At 25.3% G+C, this 20,512-nt stretch overlaps 1 protein-coding gene across 1 annotated transcript in view; it reads left to right on the plus strand.

The window, feature by feature from the left end:
• The window catches only part of LOC136071830 (malonyl-CoA decarboxylase, mitochondrial-like), a 27,163-nt gene extending 13,360 nt beyond the window's left edge, over positions 1–13,803 (plus strand). Inside the window, exons 6-12 of the mRNA XM_065797277.1 lie at positions 4,306–4,461; positions 7,353–7,602; positions 8,990–9,145; positions 12,762–12,817; positions 12,934–13,016; positions 13,099–13,145; positions 13,424–13,803. Coding sequence (XP_065653349.1) covers positions 4,306–4,461; positions 7,353–7,602; positions 8,990–9,145; positions 12,762–12,817; positions 12,934–13,016; positions 13,099–13,145; positions 13,424–13,626 — 951 coding nt within the window. The 3' untranslated portion in view covers positions 13,627–13,803. The remainder of the gene's footprint in view (positions 1–4,305; positions 4,462–7,352; positions 7,603–8,989; positions 9,146–12,761; positions 12,818–12,933; positions 13,017–13,098; positions 13,146–13,423) is intronic.
• The last annotated feature ends 6,709 nt before the right edge of the window (positions 13,804–20,512 follow it).

Consider the following 20,512-nt stretch of genomic DNA (forward strand, 5'->3'; position numbering starts at 1 on the left):
TATTGATAACTAAGGATGTTTTTTCTATAACTATCAGTAACAATGATTCACTAGCAGATGTTTTCTTTGCTAGAATGTTTGTCCAATAAGTCAGATTCTTTGGTTTTTGTTTTCCTAGAGCCATTTTTAATTTGTTAAATTTCGTATATGTGGATGGTTCTGATTTTAATTTGTTCTATAAAGCCTGCGCTTCTGTCAGCCGATCATGCTTTGATTTTTCCGGTTCTGCATGAGCATAAGCATTCACTTGATCTTGGTATAAATTATGGCATCTTATTTAATTTTCTTTTTTTGAATATGTCTTTAGTCATAAAAATATTAAAACATTTTTCTATAATATTTTCAAATGGTTTACTTATGATAAAATCTAATTTAATTAAAATTTGACATTATTTTACATTTTTATCTGATGGAGGTAATTTTAGATTTCAATCACAAGATGCATTAAGTCAGTGTTTCACAGGAAATCGTGCGATTGCACGTCATTGTATGACCAGGAAAATCACATTTTGCTTTGACAATTTGACCGCAGCTATTTCTTAAAAGATTTCAAAAACATGCTGAATAAAAATATTCTGAACTATACCTTAGGTGAAATAAATTACATCAAAACTTCTTAACAAACTTTTTTATTTTAACATAATTTTTATATTTAATAGTTTTTCTGGATATCTAAAATATTTTGTATACATACAAGTAGTATGTATACAAAAGTACATCACTCATAGAAAAAGAAAGAAAAAGACATTAGAAACAATTCCGTTAAAATCAAAATTAGGAGGAATATAAGGGAATTTACTTTCCGCATATTTTACCCAAATAATTTTCCAGATTATTATATATACCTGGATGATCTATGCAATTTACTGATAATGATTTTTTTTAAAGTATTATTGGCAGTTGTATATAATTTTTTAAATTTATATTATATAAATTATTTAAGTATGCATTTTTTATAATAAATGTTATTAAAAAACAAAAAATTATTTTATTTTTATAAATGATGACTTTCTAAGACAACAAAAGTCTTTTTAATGAATTATAATATAAGAATCATAGAAATTAAAAAGATAATTTTGTTAAAAAATATATATATATTTTTGCTGTTACAATTAAATTAGTTTGATCTTTAACGCTTTTTAATAAAGTAACAAAACACTTCTAATGAATTTTTGTATTAATAAATTATTTTTTTATTTTATTTGTGTTTATATGTATTTTTTATGATAAATGTTAATATTTTGAAACAAATTTAACTAAAAAAACAAATTACAAATGTTAAAACAAAAAATGAAATTGTTTTCTAATGCATAATTATTTACTAGTTTACATTTACATGAAAACTGATATTTTTATATTAGTAAAAAAAAAACACTATAGTTTAAGTTAACCATGAGTATTTTTTAAACAATCATTAAAAGTAAATTGTTCTTTTTATTTCAAAGGTTTCTGATAATATTAAATAAACATTAATAAAGAATAAAGATAAAAAACTCTTTCGAACGTAATTAAAAACATGATTTAATTAAACTAAGCAATTTAGTTTGTTGAGTTTTGTTTTAGTTGACTTTCTTTTCTTTTTTTTTCTCGTTCGTTAAGATTTTTTTTTCTTTTTTAAAGTAAAGTTGTTTTTTTTCAGGTAAGTTTAAGTAAATTGTTTTAGGGCATTTTTAAGTTTTGAAAACATGTTAAAAGTCGTAGTGAAATCGTCAAAACAAAGTATTTTTTGCGTGGTCATATAATTGTGTGCGATCGCACATCTTCCTGTGAAACACTGTTAAGTATAAATCTATTTAAGCATTGGAGACATTACAGTATTGTCCACAATTATTTTCGTCACGTCCATATTTATTTTTGTAATAAAAATACTTTATTTTTTAAATATTTTACAGCAAATTAAGTGAGAAAATCCAAGCAAAGTTTAATCACACAAACTTTTTACACTGCATTTTTTTTAACACCTACTCTGGAATGTGAGAATAATTCTCAAAAGAGTAATGCTAATCATTTCTTGTGGATTAGGTTGTGGTTTATTCCTCCGAATAAATTTTAACCACACCAAAAAACTCCTTGATAGGATAAATTGAGGGCTGTGAGGTGGTAAAAACTGAATAATTTAATTACTCTCTCGAAATGTCAATTTTATGATTGATGAATGATGGAATCAACATATTTTTTAAAACTAACTTAAATCTTGTTCAATCCACTCATTCATGCTAGCAACATTAAAGGCCCCAACCTATAGTTCAAAACTAATACATCCCGTAACAAAAATGGTGCATGTTGAGCTAACATTCCTTCCTGTCTGTGTACTTTCCAATAATACATATCCATAATGTTGTTAATAGTGCAAATTAAAACTAGTTTATCAATAAAAATCACAATTTTGCAGAAAATGAACATAATTGCAAAACATAAACCTTGTTGCTATCACCTGAGGTGAATTTCTTGCAACAACAACCTATTCACTTTTAATTGTAGCTTTCAAACATTTATGTTCTTTGGGCATTAATTCTGTCCTGGTTAAAAGACCTGTTGCATTTGTGATAGATCGACTTGGTGTGTTCATCATTCTTTTTATTGTAGAAATATTTTCTTTGGTTTCGTTTTTTTGTTGGTTCTTCGGTTTCAACATTAAAATTATTGAGGTTTTTATTGTTTTCGGTTACCATTATGGACTAAAGTATTTTTATTATGAAAATATTTGTGGACTCGATGAAAATAGTTATGGATGTAACAAAAATAATTTTGGACAAAACTGTTTGTACAATAAAATAATTTTACTGGTGTCACATAGTTTGCTGCACTGTTTTAAACAGTTGCTATACAGTATTTAACTTTGTGGTTAGCAGTCATTGCGATTCATTGCTAGGCATCACTCACATAAAAATAGTTTGTGTAATATTATAAATTTAAATTTTAATAAAACAAACTTTAGTTATATAAATGAGGGATTATCTTTTTCCAGATATCCAAAACATTTTGTATACATACAAGTTTAGCTGTATATTTTGTAATATATTTTTTATGCTTTTTCACTCATCACTCATACAAAAGTTATAAAAACCAAGGAAAAAGATTTTGAAACAACTCCGCTAAAAGCAAAATTAAGAGGTAAGGGAAAATGTATTCCAGATATTTTACCCAAACAATTTTCCGGATTTTTAAAATAAGACCCGGATGATCTATGATTAATATACATATAAATATGTATATTTATATAACTAAAATTTATAATGGTACACAAACTATTTTTATGTGAAAAGTGTCTAGGAGTGAATCTTGATCGCAACTAACTACAAAATTGAACAAAAGTCTGCAATGAATGTCCTTTTTCATGGCATCACATTTATAGTTCTTAATTTAAATAAATTTTTCATCAAATAAAATAATAATTATGCGTAATTGTTTGTTATTATATAATTTTGTAATTCATACAACAGAACTAGCTGCAATCCTAATAACAAAGATTTTATTTGGTAATAAAAACAAAAACACAATGTTGAGTCTTACTATGTTTCTTATTTAAAAAAATATTGTTTAACTATTTAAAACTATTTAAAAAACTGTTTAAAAGAGAAAAAACAAATAAATCAAAATGCTTATGTAAGGCTATGTATGAAAAAAAGAAATCAAATGCAATTACTTTAGAATAAATATGATATATAAAAATTTAAATCATTTGTTTAACCACTGGTTTACGAGGTCATAAACTAATAAACAAAAATTAAAATTTTAAATTCAAAATAACAATTTTTAAAACCTATAAAAACCTATAACAATTTAATTTAAACATTTGAATTTATTGAGATCCATATCTTTCTATAAGTTTATGTAGATATCTAAGTATATATTTATATATATATATATGTATATATATATATATATATATATATATATATACATATATATATATATATATATATATATATATGTAAGTATATATGTATATATATATGTGTGTGTATATATATATATATATATATATATATATATATATATAATAATAATAATAATAATAATAATAATAATAATAATAATAATAAAAGAATAAAACTGAATAGTGAGCCTACTCAAATCAGAATCAATTTGACTGTCTAAAAACATTCTAATAATTTTATTAAGATTTAATGTTCTAATAATTTGTTATTTTCTCTAACAAATCATATATTTAGGAAATTAATATTTTCTCCCCTCAACTTCTTTGAATTTAATTTTATGTTTAAAAATATTTTGTTATTAGTTTTTGATGTTATGTAATTATTTTTTTATTACAGCGTAATAAATGATAAATATCATTCATAGCATTTGTTTAAATCAAATTTGCTTGATCGCAACAGTCCTAATCTGCGTGTCTTTGACAATTTTCTAAAAAAACATCTTGCTGAATGGTTTGCGGATGGTTTTATGGATTTACAGCCTATTACTTGGAACTCGACCAGTGCTGGATTTATTGAAAAGGTTATTATGTTAATATATATATACACACACACACACACAAATAATTTTATAAGTATTCTACAAATTATGTTAGAGAGAGTGTGCTCAATATTCTTAAAAGAAGAGAGCATTATCAAATTCGTAGAAAATCACTTATCAATTTTATTTTTATTTTATCTTATGTTTTTTTAACAAAGATTTCTGATGAATCTCTATTGATAAAACACTGTGTAAAACAAAATAATTTGCAAAGTGATTTTCTACTAATTTACATGTTTTAATAGAAAATCACTTAAAAAGTTTTTTATATAATATAATGTGTGTATATAAATATTGTTTATATACACACATACACTTAATTTATTTACATCTGATTAAATTATTATTTTTAAATAAAAACATATAAATACACCTATATTACAATATATGTACCACATATTTTATAATATATTTTTCAATATTATAAAATATTTTTCATTTAATTGTTATAATAAAAGTACAATTAAACTATGCATAACATTTTAAATATTTCAAATTAGGCAAAAATAGTTATAGTAAAATACCTCCATTGTTTCTTTGTACACGATTTAGTTGATTTGACTCATTAAATGTCGCATTATCTGATACTGGTGGAAAATACACCCCCAGATTTCCACTAATCATTTTTCTGGATTCTAGTTACACAAAACTTTCTAAAATACTTCTTTCAGCTGCGTTTAACAAATGTTTTAAATGTTTTGTTTTTAGCTCTCTTAAATTTGAATAATCCCCACAAAAAAAAAATCATTTTTTATCATATTCCTACACTCCAGCACAATTAATCTTTACATCATTTATGTCTTCTTGCTTTATTATTCAGTGACAAAAGTGGCATTCAAAAGTGTTTTTGTTTGATCCTGTGTTTTGTTGCTTTTGTTTGCCTGTTCATTTTCAACATTGCTACTTATTATAAAACTATTTTTTGATTTTACTGTTCTTAGTTTTAACGGATGAAGTATGAAATAATATGCTGGTGGTAGAACTGCTAGTTGCATCACCCTTCTTAAAAGTCCTATGGCCATCTAGAAATTCATTATTTTCTCATTGCATGTAAAATAGATAAGCAGTTAAAAAAACTGCATCAAGAGAGAAACCTAATAATTGATAAGTTCATGCTAATGTAGGTGACATCTTGAATTTACGGAGTCTCTCAGAATCAGGGTCAGGGCTTAACAAATTACTTACAGTTATTGTGATTTTATATTGTATTTTTTTTTTTTTTTTTTTTTTATAATAATTTTTTTTTTGTTGTTGATTCATATTTTTCAAATACACATCAAATTTTTTTATAATATCTCTTTTAGCCGTTTATTTGTTTTTAGTAAACCAACAATTTGGTTATTTAATTATTTTTTTCATACACTTTCTCAACTTATTTTATATGAGTATAATTATTTATTTGGATTTAACCTACAAAGTAGATTTATTACTATTGAAAATAAGAAGAAAAAAAATTTTCCATAATAAATTTACTTTATATGTAGAACTACTTCATATTTAGACATTGCTCCTCCAAATTCTTAGTTGTTACTATTATTATTACTATTGCTTCTATCCTTATTTTAGTATGACATCATCAGTAATTTTTTTGTGCATATCAAATATTCTGTGTGTAAGATAAGATTCTATAAGGTTTTTGTAGAGTAAAGAATCAGTTGCGAAAACATCAAATATTAAAAATAAGGTACTTGTTAAAATAATGTAATAAATTAAAAAAAATATGCTCCTAACCTTTGTTTACTCTATCTTGTTTTTTTTACTCTAGCTATGATCTATGATATAAGATATAAGATCTTTAGCTTCGAGCTATGATCTTATATTCTTAAATTAGGCTTGACAAACTATATATAAAAGTTCTTTTTAAGTTTAATTCTGAATACTAATAAAATTTTATTGTTTCAAAAGAAGTTTTTGGTTAGACATTTTTAGTAATTTAAGAAACATTTAAAATAAAAAATAATGCAATTTGATGTATTAAAAATAATTTTAAATCAAATCAAATTTTATATAGGATAATTTATTATACATATTGTGTATCAAATGTGCTTAATTTGTTTTAGAAATTACGATTGACATCTTTTTTTACATTGCTTTACTAAGGCTGTTATATTTGCTTTAGGTGTTTAAATAGCATGTTTATTTATTTATTTTTTATAATTTTATAAAAATTAATGAATAAGAAATTAATTTTAAAAAAAAGTTATGAACTTTATACATTTTATAAGGTTTCTCGTCTTGAGTAAAAACAGAAGTTCATGTTAGAATAAAACTGTTTTGTTGATAGTTAAGTAGCCATGGTAACAGAGCTAACTAGAAGTTTTAAAATAAAGTTGGAAATAGTTAAGAGATTTATGTAAAATAATATTTCAAAAATCATTGTTTTAAAACAAATTAATTTATAAAATAGAAAGGAAAAAATATAATAAAATTAAAGAGAAATAAGAAAAAAAAAAGAAAAAAAAAAGTAGAATAAAAAAAGTTTAGCATTCAAAAAACTTTTAAAACTACCCCTCGGTTGTTAAAGTATATTTTTTATTTATTTCATCAACAGTTGATATTTAACCAGGTTGAAGCTAAAAGTGTTTTTAGGAATTGTTTACTATTATCAAATATAATTATAGTTTTAACTACTTATTGTCAAATGTAATGACTTTATTTGTGTTTATTTACTATTTATAAAACAACTTTTTATTTATTATAATTACATGGTTATTAATAAAAATTTAATTTAATAATTATATATCGTTAAGGAATAAGTTAAAAATAAATCATTTTATAAAATTTATTTAATTTAATAAAAAAATGTTTTGTTTTTTTTCTATTAATATCTCATCAATTTTTCATTTCTTTGACTTTTCTGTTTTAATAATTAGTTAATGAAGTCTGAAGCAGTTCATCCAATTAATTCTTGGAGTGAAATGAAGCAACGTATGGGTAATAGAAGAAGAGTTTTTGCGTTTACTCATCGTATGATTCCAGATGAACCCCTGGTTGTTTTGCATGCACTCCTTGGTGATAATATACCCAGTAACATAAATTCTGTTTTACAAACAGATAATAATCCAATGGAAAAAGATTTGGTCAAAACAGCCACATTTTACTCAATATCAGCAATACATAGAGGTTAGGTTTTTATAATTTTCACTATATACTAAAATATTAAATGGGTTTCACATGTTTAATTAACTCAAAAAAATCTTTTTATAAAAAATCTTTAAAACACTTTGAGAATGTAATATTAATATAAATATAAAATATAAAATTTTTTTATAAATGAAATAGGAGATGCCAATTTAAAATTTTAATTAAATTTTTTTTTAACATTAGGGAAAACTGAGTTATAAAAATATATATTTAATGTAAAAATATATACACACTAACTTACTTTTGCGTATTTAGATCAGCATTTGGTGAGCAAGAATGCTGATTTTAGATTTAAAATTTAGAAATTGAAGAATTATTAAAAAAATAGTTGCTGCCCCGAAACATACCCTTAGTCAATGTAGCATAACTCCTTTGCGTTTTTCCCTAAGTTCATAGGGGAAGTTCGTGAACCTAGGGCTGAATTTTTTTATGTCTTAATTCAAGGCCCCAGACTTTTCTAAAAATGGTGAAATTAATCTATATTAATATTTTTTTATTAATATAGGCATAATAACTTAAATTATAAAAGTCTAAATTATAAATTATAAAAGTATGTAGAATTATTAATAAACATAAATTTGATTAAAAAATCTATTTAATCTTAGATGTCATCTATTAACAAACCCGGACTGAGAGGAAACTTATTGAATATGACATTTAATACTTAAGTAACAAATAATATAGTATACAAGAACTTATAGAAAAGCATTTCCTCAAAGATTATAAAACAATCTAGGATGCTAGCGGCAAAAATTTACTTTAGACCATCAAAAAAGGTTTTCAAATAATAACTTGCCATAGCAACACTCTCTGAGAATCATAATAAAAAATAAAACCTTTTATAACTAATCATCTGACTAAGAAGCATAACGTAGAAATTTATAATTTTCAAATAAAGTGGGGTACACAAACTTCCCCTATATGTACTTAATTCATAGCTAATTGCCCGATACTAATTATGTGTGTTTATATATGAATCTATATATATATATATATATATATATATATATATATATATATATATATATATATATATATACATATATATATATATATATATATATATATATATATATATATATATATATATATATATATATATATATATATATATATAAACAAAGTTTTTTACTATATTTGCATTTCCTCTATATATATCTTTTTAAATGTATTCATCTTTTTGATAAAACTATTTAAAACTAATTAAACATTAATATTTCTTAATAAAAGGCTAAAATAAACACTATCAGGTATTAATAAAAGGCTAATAATCTATATAAAAAAATTAAAAAAGAGACAAAGTGATTATGAGTTTAAAGTTTTTTTCAACAAGTTGGTAATTTTTGTATTTGATATTAATTTTTAGGATTGGATGGAATTGGTTTAGGAAATCTTCTTATTAAAAAAGTTGTACACGAACTAAGGAGAGAGTTTCCAACCCTTGATACATTTGTGACTTTATCTCCTGTACCAAATTTCAGGAAATGGCTTGATCATCATTTAAACATAGTTGTATCAGGAGGTAATTTCTTTTTTCTTTTTATGTATTGTGTTTATTTTCAAATATATTTTTTTTATCAAAATAGAAACAAATATTATTTATTTTATTTGTTATTCATTCAATGGATTAACAAAATAAAAATGATTAAAACAAAAAAAAAATTTTTTTACTAAAAATCTTTTTTTAAAAGTCTCAATACTTTTTTCTTTTTATTACTCATAGATAACTTATATAACAACTTATTAAATGTTATATTATATTACATTCCTTATCCTATTAAATATAATAAAATTATATATAAAAATTAATATCCTATTAAATATAATAAAATATAATAAAATTATATATAAAAATTATATTAAATATAAATCTTGAGCTAGTTATTTTAATTTGATATTAAATGATGATTATTTAAATGAATATTATTTAAATGTTATATTACCAGAATATCATAAAAACAAATTGATTACCGGTAGAATTAAAGCAGAATACATTTCAGTAGGAAAAAAAAATAGGAGAACAAAAAGTAATGTAAACTTGGAAAAGCTGTACTAGGATTATTTTTGGTGAAACCACAAAACTATTTTGTGTGTGTGTGTGTGTATATATATATATATATATATATATATATATATATATATATATATATATATATATATATATATATATATATATATATATATATATATACACGCACACACATAATCAACCCTCGGAATTAGGAAAAATGAGACTATTTTACAGCTTGCTGCCACATATATATATATATATATATATATATATATATATATATATATATATATATATATGTGTGTGTGTATATATATATATATATATATATATATATATATATATATATATATATATATATATATATATATATATATATATATATATATATGTATATGGCAGCAAGCTGTAAGATAGTCTATGTATGTACTGAAACCCCTAGCACCAGGTTGTTTCAGAAGACATTAGACTACTTGTCTAAACACGCATTTATATATATATATATATGCTTTTAAATAAAAACTTAATAAAAATTAAGTATAATGACGTTAAAAGTATAATATTGTTAGATCTTATTATGTAAGTTACTTATTTAATAAGTCAAAAAACTGGTTTAATGTGTCAAAACGCTGATTTAATGTGTCAGACATTGAACAAGAAATGGTCATAGAATAGAATGAGTACAACTCACATAAACGTGTTGAGGATAAACCTGTATCTCAAAGTGTCAATAGTATTTGGACATCTGGTCACAGGATCAAACCGAATAGTGTATTAATCCAATGCAAATGGTTTCTAATACTTCTTGCAAACCACCACAAAAAAATATTATAGCTATTAACTGAAGTTGAGCTTGATGCATTTATTGGCATCTTGATTGCTGCTGGTGTAAATAACAAAATAAATCTGAAAGATAATGCTCTGCCTTGGATAAGTTATCAAAAGCTTTTGATAAAGTTTGGCATACTGGTCTTCTCCATAAGCTTTCTTCTTATAGTGTATCCGGCAACATCTTTAAGATCATTGAATCCTTCCCTTCCAATCATAACATAAAAGTTGTCCTCGATGGACAACACTCTTCTTCTTATTCTGTAACTTCAGGGGTTCCTCAAGGCTCTATCCTTGGCCCTATACTCTTTTTAATTTACATTAACGATCTTCCAGATATTCTCACATCTAAGGTGGCATTGTTTGCAGATGATACTACCATTTATTCTTGTCGTGACAAGAAACCAACACCCTCTGATTGCTTAGAGGGGGCATTTGAGCTTGAAACGGATCTCACTTCTGCTACAGCATGGGGCTCACAGTGGCTGGTGAACTTTAATTCAAATAAAACTCATTTTTTCAGCCAATCGTTATCGCAATAATTTAGATCTTCCTGTATTTATGAACGGTGATGTACTCGATGAGTCACCTACTCTTCATCTTCTAGGATTAACTCTTACTTCCAATCTTTCTTGGAAACCATATATCAAATCAGTTGCAAAATTAGCATCTGCTAAGGTTGCATCTCTTTATCTAGCTCGTCACTTTTTTACTTCGGATTCTATTCTCTATCTCTATAAATCTCAAATCCGGCCTTGTATGGAATATTGTTGCCATATCTGGGGCGGATCTTCTAATGATGCCCTTTCTCTTTTAGACAAGGTGCAAAAACGCATTGTAAACATAGTTGGACCTGCTCTTGCAGCCAACCTCCAACCATTAACACATCGTCGTAATGTTGCTTCTCTTTCTCTTTTCTACAAATACTATAATGGGCACTGCTCTAAAGAGCTAGTGTCTCTTGTGCCATCTACTAAAATTCATTCTCGTGTTACTCGTCATTCAATTAAGTGTCATCTATTTTCTGTGACTGTTCCTAAGTGCTCCAAAAACGCTTATTCGTCTAGTTTTTTTCCTCGAACATCAGTTCTTTAGAATTCGCTTCCTTCATCTTGCTTTCCTGATTCATATAATTTGCAATCTTTTAAGTCGTCTGTCAATCGTTATCTTGCTCTACAATCTTCATCTTTTCTCTTTCAGTAACTTCCAACTTTAATTAGTGGCTGCTTGCAGCCTTGTTGGAAGCGAAGATGTTTTGTTTTTTTTAAAAAAAAAGGGATTGCTGTATCTTGTGATTGCTTCAAGATAGATTGATTAGATTTAACAACTAAAATACATACGGAGAGCACGTGAAAACAGATAAAGCATCAATACAAGACACCCTGACAATGTTGAATAGAAATTTAGAGATATAAAACATAAATATATCACCATTGATGAATAATTATTTATAGTTATTGTAGATATCATTTTAAGTTTATACAGTACATACTATCTAAACCGTTTAATATGGAAGCTAGGTTTTCTAGGCATGTGGTGTATGCATCAAACGCTAAAAAGTCAGTTTTACTGAAAACCTATAAATGATTCCCAACAAGTAAATGCTGGTAAGCAAACAGTTTTTTGACTAAGTCTGTTTAAAGGGTCTAGAAGAGATGTTACAGATTATTTCTTCACATCTATGCTAGGGGATTGAACTCTTGGAACATGACTTTTGTTAATATTGTACTTTTGGAAAATGACTTTGGTTGGTACTTTTACAAAAAGCAATATAGTTCTGCTAAGAAAAAATTTATGAACTTAACCAATTTCATGTAAAAAATGTTTTGTTTTTTTTTTAATTTTTTGCATTACTTCAATACAAAATTTTATGACATACAATTGTACCTATGCCGTTTTTTTGTGTACGTAAAAACTACTCTCTATCATCTCCTCGATAGGAATAGGTAAAACTATTTTTCTAGAGTTCAGCCAAATGGTGATCATCTATCTCCTCTATAAGAATAGGCAAAAATATTGTTCTAGAATTCAGCCAATAGAATTCAGCCAATAGGTCATCAAGATACAAAATCTCAAAAAAACTCCATTAAGATACGAAATCTATTATCGGTTGTTAAATACAAATTGTTTTATTATAAATTTAAAGGGCTCCTAAATCATATGGGTTTGGGGGAAATATGTGTAGTTGCTCCCTGTTTGAGACGGGTTTTAAACAATTATATCATTTAATAAATTACATATGTCGAACAAAAACATTCCCATAATATATTTTGTTTTGATTGTTAAAAATTTGTTTTAGAACCGATTCCTCAAACATTTATTGGTTTTGACATGCAGACTTGTTGTGATATTAAGGTTATAAATTTTTTAAAGTATGAAAATTTTGTATTTTTAACCAGTATATTTTTTTAATTGTGATAACAATATAATTGTATATAATAATTAAAGTTATAAAATGATTTTTGTAATAGAATATGCTTTCAACTGAAGACTGGCATTTAAATGACGATTTGTGTAGTAAACTAGAGCATCCCATGAAAAAGCTATGTGCTAGGTATGATAATGATGATAATGATGGCCATGATTATGATGATAATCATGATTCGCATCAGTATATGTATCTATTTTATTTTCAGATATTTGTCTAGAGAAAAAAGAAGAGGTTTAGCCTTCGACCCTGTTGGTAAGTTGTTATGTCTGTTGTTATATCTGTTGGTAGGAAAGTTTTCAAACTAAAAATCCTTAGTTTTGAATTACAAATTTTTGCATTATAAATTTAAAAGAAAAACTGAAACAAAGTTTTGTAAAGTGTTAAAACTTTATTTAAATAAAGTTGCAAGTATATAATAATAAAAATCACAAATATATATTAATAAATATCTTGAGAAATTTTTCTTTCAAACGTGTAAATTAAACTTTTGTTTTGTATTCGTAAAGTTTATATTAAGTTATTTTTTTAAGCTCACTTTCATCTTCGTAATGGTGCAATATTGTGGCGTTTGAATTGGCTTGGTAACCCAAACAAAATGGGCATGGATTTATCTTATGGGCTCATGGTTAACTACAAGTATAACTTGAATGATATCGAGGCAAATAATTATGAATATTTGGTCCACAGTAAAGTCGCAACCTCGGCTGATGTTCAAGTCACTGCTGATAGTTAAAGACGAATCTAAATATTTTTGGAATCAAAAAATCTTAATATCACTTTTTTATAAGCATTTTCATTTTATATAAACTTTTTTTTTATATATAAATCAATTTTTCAGTTTGTCAATTAAATTTGATTTCTTTTGATTTTGTTCTTGATAAAAAAGAGAATGAACGGAAAAAAATTTACTTAATACTGATTGTTTTTTAAGACCTTCAGCTTTTACATCTAGTTTTCAAAAATTCCTATTGATAAAGGTCTTATTCATATATTTATTTCGGGAAAAAATTAGATCGCAATATTATTAAGTAAAAATATTTTTTTATTTTTACATCAACTTTGTTTTAATTTATTGGTGTCAAACCCAACGTCTAATCATTTTGACTAAGGTTAAGGAGCGACTTTTTGTAAGAATCAGATAGAGCTCAATAGTGACCCTCTTCAAAATCTCTTATCTTTAATATGTTGTTGCTATTCATACTATAGAAGCTCAATTCTTAAATTTTTTCAAAAAATATTATTTGGTTTTCTAGATATTAAATCTTCAGAAATATTGACCAAATAGTGTCAAAGGCATTTTTAAACTCGATCAAAAATCTAAGTAAATAAGTTACAATGAGTATTTCACTTAATTATTGTTTATTGGCTGATTTAGACCAAAAATTAATAAAATTGATAAGGAAAATTTATTTCCTTTACTATCATCAAATATGCTTCAAAATACGCGAAAAATGATTTTGTTCTTTTGTGATCTTCGTTTTCATTCAAAGCCGCGAACATCCCATAGTTTTTTTTTTTTTTTTGTTATTCTAAATCTTTATCTAGTTATGCACCTAAAAGTATAAAAATAACTATGTGAAAGGAAAGGCTTAGTCACAAAATCCAACGAAATTTAAATCTTTTGACGCGTTGATTGTGACATGATAATAGTTATAGCCCTGGGTTTACTGTAAAATTCAACTTTAAAAAACTTCCATTGACTTTTAATCTACCTTACTTATAAAAAAGTACTCATGGGGTATTGCAATAGTTCAGAAAAAATAGCAAGTAGTATAGATGTTTTCTAGATGCTTCTATATTTATTTATAAGCGCTTAAATGCAGTATGTTTCCTTGTTACTCTTTCATATTTTTTGAGTAGAATTTTTTCTCCTAATATGTTTCTTGAGTATGATTATTTTATATTAGAATAAATCTCTTTAGCGTATTTATAGTTAAGATTTTTAACTTTTTTAAAGACATTTTGAATCTATGTCTTCAAAAAATATTTTTTACAACACGTGTGGTTGCTTTGAACGGAACAATTGTAGACCTTACATGCGACCTACTCCAAATGTTTGAAACAAGCCAACTCACTAAAAATATACAACCACATCTTACAACCCTATAGGTAAACTAATATTATCTTTTTTTTGTAAGAACTCGTGATTAAATAGATTTGCAACTGTAACTTGTAAATCTTAATAATTAGTAATTAGATTTTGAATCAAAATAATAAAATTATTATAAGGGGCTGTCGATAAAGTGCGCCACCATTTTTTAGACAATTTTTGACTTCTTTAAATAATTGTCAATTGATATGACTGGGATAGGGCATGGTTTACAACTGCTGCTGTCTTCTTTTTATTTTTGCAACTGCAAATAATTTTAGCAATTACTAATTACTACTTTATTTATTTGCGCCAATATAATATGGTATTTATAAATCACGATCTTATAAAAAATGGGGCTCGGCGATAAGACAGAATTGTCTTCTTGTTGCTCCAGCCATTGGTTTACCTAAGTAAGTTTTAATTTAATTTTTCGAGTATTGTATGTTATTTCGAGTTTTTGAATTTTTCGAATATGGTGTGTAAATTAATTTCTATTGCTTTTGTCGAGTATTGCGTGTAATTTAAACTTAAAAAATATTTTTTAAACATCAGCGCCATCGTCCTTAACATCTATAAATCAAGTTTTATCATTTTACTAACTTAATTTTTAATAATTATTAAACAGTTACGTTAGTAAAATAAAAAAACTCTACTTTAAGTATATACTAAAGTAAAATATAGAGTCACTAAATTTCTACAAGTTAACATTTTATAAATGAACGCAACAAAATCGACATCGAAAGAACAGTAATCATCGACAAGTTATAATGACAAAAATGTAAATAATATTATTGAATCTATTTAATAAAAAACTAAAAAAAAATGTAGCTAGATAACTTCAAAGTAGTATATTTTTTTGTGAGCTTTCTTAAAATGTGCTTAGTATACAGTTTTGTGCATAGGATACCTTTATTAAATCGCTCAAAGGGGCTTGGTTAAATGGGGGATTTGTTGGAACATTGTGATTGGAGTTTGTTGGAACGTTTAGGTTTTAAGGCATCACATATATATAATCCATTATCACTCATAGAATATGTTTGCAATTTTATAGCTATCCATACTGGCAAGCATAATTAAAGTTTAAATCAAGGTTATTACTTAGCATGTGTTTATAGTCACTTTTTTACTTTCACAAGGCTTTGACGGGGACTTGTTCTTTATTATTTTTTATCACATATTGAACTAATTTAAAAAATGGTTTTAAACTCTTGCCAGAAACAAAGTATTAAGAGAAAAAAAGAGAGACAAAAACTTCAAAATAGTGCCAGATATACATACACCAATTACACCAAAAATAGTCTATAAGTAAAAGACAAAATTATAATTAAAAAAATTATATTGGAAATGGGAGACAAAAAAACTTAAAAACAGTAAAAAAAACCTGCATTAGCCAAATAATGCGAGCAAGAAGCAGCATGCATGTTGTGGCTCATGTTGGGGCTCACGAAGCATATTTAACAAAAAATCACATGCTACAAAATACATCTAAAACTTCTGTGCTGATAACTCAGGCGTAATTTTGGCTACAAGTTATAAAACAAAAAAACGTTCCAACTAACCATGGTCCTCTCTAGTACGCGGTACCTGAGTGTTTGGTATCTTGTTTGGCTCCAAGGCAACATGCATTGTACAGTGTCTGTGTCCTTCCGGTACGGCTTACAATATAGTGAACTGTTAAGTTATTCTGCCACACTCGTACAAAGACATTACATGTTTGTTGCATTGTAAAATTTAATGAGCTTAATATAAATGACATGACATTAAAATCTATTTTAAAGACTTTTATTTTTTTAAATACACAAATTAATGATTTTCTTATATTAAATATATGAAATTTGTTTTTTAGCAAAATAACTCGGTTAAAACAATAAACAATTTATTTTTTTATCAAAATAACTTGGTCAGAATATCAAACAATTTGTTTTTTACCCAAATAACCTGGTCAAAACAGCTGTTATTTTAATTTAGAAATGACAGCTGATGAAAAAATACGATAACAGTTTGTCAAAGTGTTATCTTCTTCTTGTCGTCGCCGTTTTTATTAGTAAAATTATTTAAATTACGTATTATTATCTCAAAAAAGAATTTCACATAAAAAGTTTTGTAAACTGTTAGGCCAGTCTTCAAACTACAAACCAATTTTTACTAAAACTAAAAAAAAAAGACAATAAATCATTTCATGCTTTTGCTACACAAAATCAATAGCAAAGTTAGTTTATACAACTTGTTACAATAAGTTAAATAATAACCAAAACCTATTTCTCCTCTTCCTCCTCCTTAGAGAGAGAGAGAGAGAGGGGGGGGGGGGTCTGAACAAGTGAAGATTAATGTTCAAAAATAATTTTAAACATTATTCTTCATTACAAAAAACACCCACGACATTAAAAACTTTATAAGTTAATATAAACAACTAAATAAGTCATTAAATAACTAAGAACTAAATTGAAAAATTATCCTAACCGTATAAAAATTAATAAGAAAAATTCTAGAATTATTTTAAAATTTTATACCGTACAAATGTACGTTCTGTTTTTTATAATATATAAGTTCTCTGGACACACTCGCCATTTTTTTCTGCTGCACCATTTAAAAATATTGCATCTGCATATAGTGGATGTGACATTTTGAACGGATTCTTTAAACTTAGCTATTTGAAAATAATAATAAACTGGGTATATTACCGAATGGGTATAAGAAAGCCAGACAAGGTACGAATAAACACTAATGCATTGAGCCGATTGAAGACCTTCCACAAACAAAACGACATTCATTATTCCGAGTGGTAGCTCTGTGACTATGTAAGTTAACGAAATTAAAAATAAAGTAAGGGTCGTACGAATTTTAAATGGAATATCTATTGTTTTATTAAAAATTTTGTGTCTAGAAATTTGAGACACAATAATATGTTGCTTCACACGTAGAAACTTGTTCCTTACAGTCCGTAAAATACTTATATACAATAGTAGTAATATAATCGAAGGAAACATTATATGGATAAGCGTAATAAAAAGAACATAACTTGCACTAATTTTTTCATTAAAGTTTGATAAACATTGTATATAGCCTGGTTCAAATATGTATTTGCTCCAACCAAGAAGAGGAAGCAATGATATAAAAATTGATATAATCCAAGAAAATGAAATTAACGTCAAGGATTTACTTTGTGTCATGCCGTCTTTTCCTTTTATAATGATACGGTGCCGATTAATTGTAATTATGAGCAAAATTTGAACTTTTTCTAAACGAAGAAAAGTGTAAACTGTTGCAGTTATCTCACATAAAACTTCGTCCAAGCACCACTGTTTAGTATTTAAAAACAAAAGCGAAACAGGAATAACCAGAAGAGACGTAAAAAAATCGCAAAACGCTAAATTAGTCAGCATTAAATTGATTCCAGATCTCATTGCTGCTTGACGAAAAACAATAATGCATAGCAGAAGATTACCAATAAGGGATATAAAAACCAACCAAACAAAAATAATGGACAAAAAAATCGTGACTCCATACGAAGGATATATGTTAAATTCTGATATATTGCAGTTATGCATTATTTGTAAAAAAATCACAAAAACAAAGTCCTTTTATTTATCTTTATAAGAATACAGAATAAAAAATGCAATAAACAAAACACCAATAAACAACTTCCTTGAGGCCCCTTGCAAATTTATGCACTGTTTTTTGATTCATTTGCGTCCATCCATAATAAAATTAAACTATTTGCAAAGTATTGAAAGTAACATTCTTGATTAATATAGATGGTTCTGACATATATATATATATATATATATATATATATATATATATATATATATATATATATATATATATATATATATATATATATATATATATATATATATATATATATATATATATATATATATATATATATATACATATGTTTATATTTATATATATAATATAGGTATATAATTTACATATATACACACACATAAGCATTTAATTATATATATAAACATACATATGTTTAACTCAAAGATTTAGAGTAGGCAGTAATGTTGTAATAAACTCAAAAACTTTGTCTATACCATTATGATAACTATATCACTATGCCAAACATATTTTTTCCGTTTCATATTACAAATTTAGTTTAATTATTTACTAAGTTTTTTTTTAGTTTTTAAAGCGTGCGCTAATTATTATTTCCTAACCTGTTATAAGTTTTAAAAAAGCCAAAAATATACCAAAGTTCGCTTTAAGCTCAAAACTGCTTTTTTAAGAAATTATAAACGTCGATATATGTGTAATTAGGGCAAAGGTGTATGTGAAATGCTATTAATTATTTACCAAGATTTAAAAATAGATAATGCACATGTTTTGTTTTAGATTAAAAACCAGCAGAAACAGCTATGTTTCTGCTGGTTTTTTAAAAAATTTAAAAACTTCAATTCAGCTTTTTTTTCAGTTTGCTTGTTCAGCAAATAATACTTACGATTTTGTGTAATTAAGTATGATCAGAGATAGAAAAGATGGCATTTTCTATGATAATTTAACAAAAAAATGGGTAGAAGCCATATCAAGAAATACATATGTAGCTTGTATTTTAAAATTCCAATTGGTTTTTTAAATACAATTATATTACAGTTGGGGTTATTGCTAATGGATAGTATTACCCGACTGAACCTTTTTTAGGGAATAAATTTTGCAACGCGTGATTATTTTGCAATGTATTTTGATATTTTGCAAATAGAATTTATCTACCTGCAAACTAAAAACTTTTGCAAGTTATAAACCATTATGAAAAAAAAACAAAAAAAAAACTAATAAATATTATTGTTCCATGACTGACAGAAAACTTAAAATTTTCAAAACGTTTGTCATTTTTCCCCCGTCTTCTTTTTTATCTCATTCGATTATTTGTTCAAAATATGAATATAAATTAGATTCAAATTCAAATATTTAAAGGTATAGATAAGTTGATAAAATGGTGTTAAAAATCAAGAGAAAAAAAATCTTAGAAGGAACTTAATTTATGGACATCAAAAATATATTAATTAAAAAAAAAACTATAAGAAAAACAAAATAAAATAATTTCAATGGAAAAATTTTATTGGTTGAAGCATCAATTACAAAGTAAAAGTAAACTGACTTGTTAATGTGTACTACACGTCTAGTATAAAATTTGACTTTGACTATGATTACATATAAGTAATTCCGATTTCGCTTTTTTTTAAAAAACAATATAACTTTTGAAATAATGCGTAAAATTAATACTCTTCAAAACAAGTCAAAATGTTTATAAAATATTTTAATTGAAACAATACAGAAATTTATTTATCGGAGTAATTATATGTTTACATTATTCTATTGCCGTATTTGATATCGTCCTATTATATTTATTTTACCTCGAAGTTGCATACGACTATTTCCTGGTTTCTTACTTATTTATATTTTGGACTTCATGTTTATAATATTTATTTTTTAATGTTTTTACCGTTAATCTATAATTTTGAAATTACTTGAAATTACATTGTAATTGTGAAATAGATGTTATTAAAAAAAATTA

Source organism: Hydra vulgaris, chromosome 05 (genome assembly GCF_038396675.1).
Source record: "Hydra vulgaris chromosome 05, alternate assembly HydraT2T_AEP".
NCBI lineage: Eukaryota > Metazoa > Cnidaria > Hydrozoa > Anthoathecata > Hydridae > Hydra > Hydra vulgaris.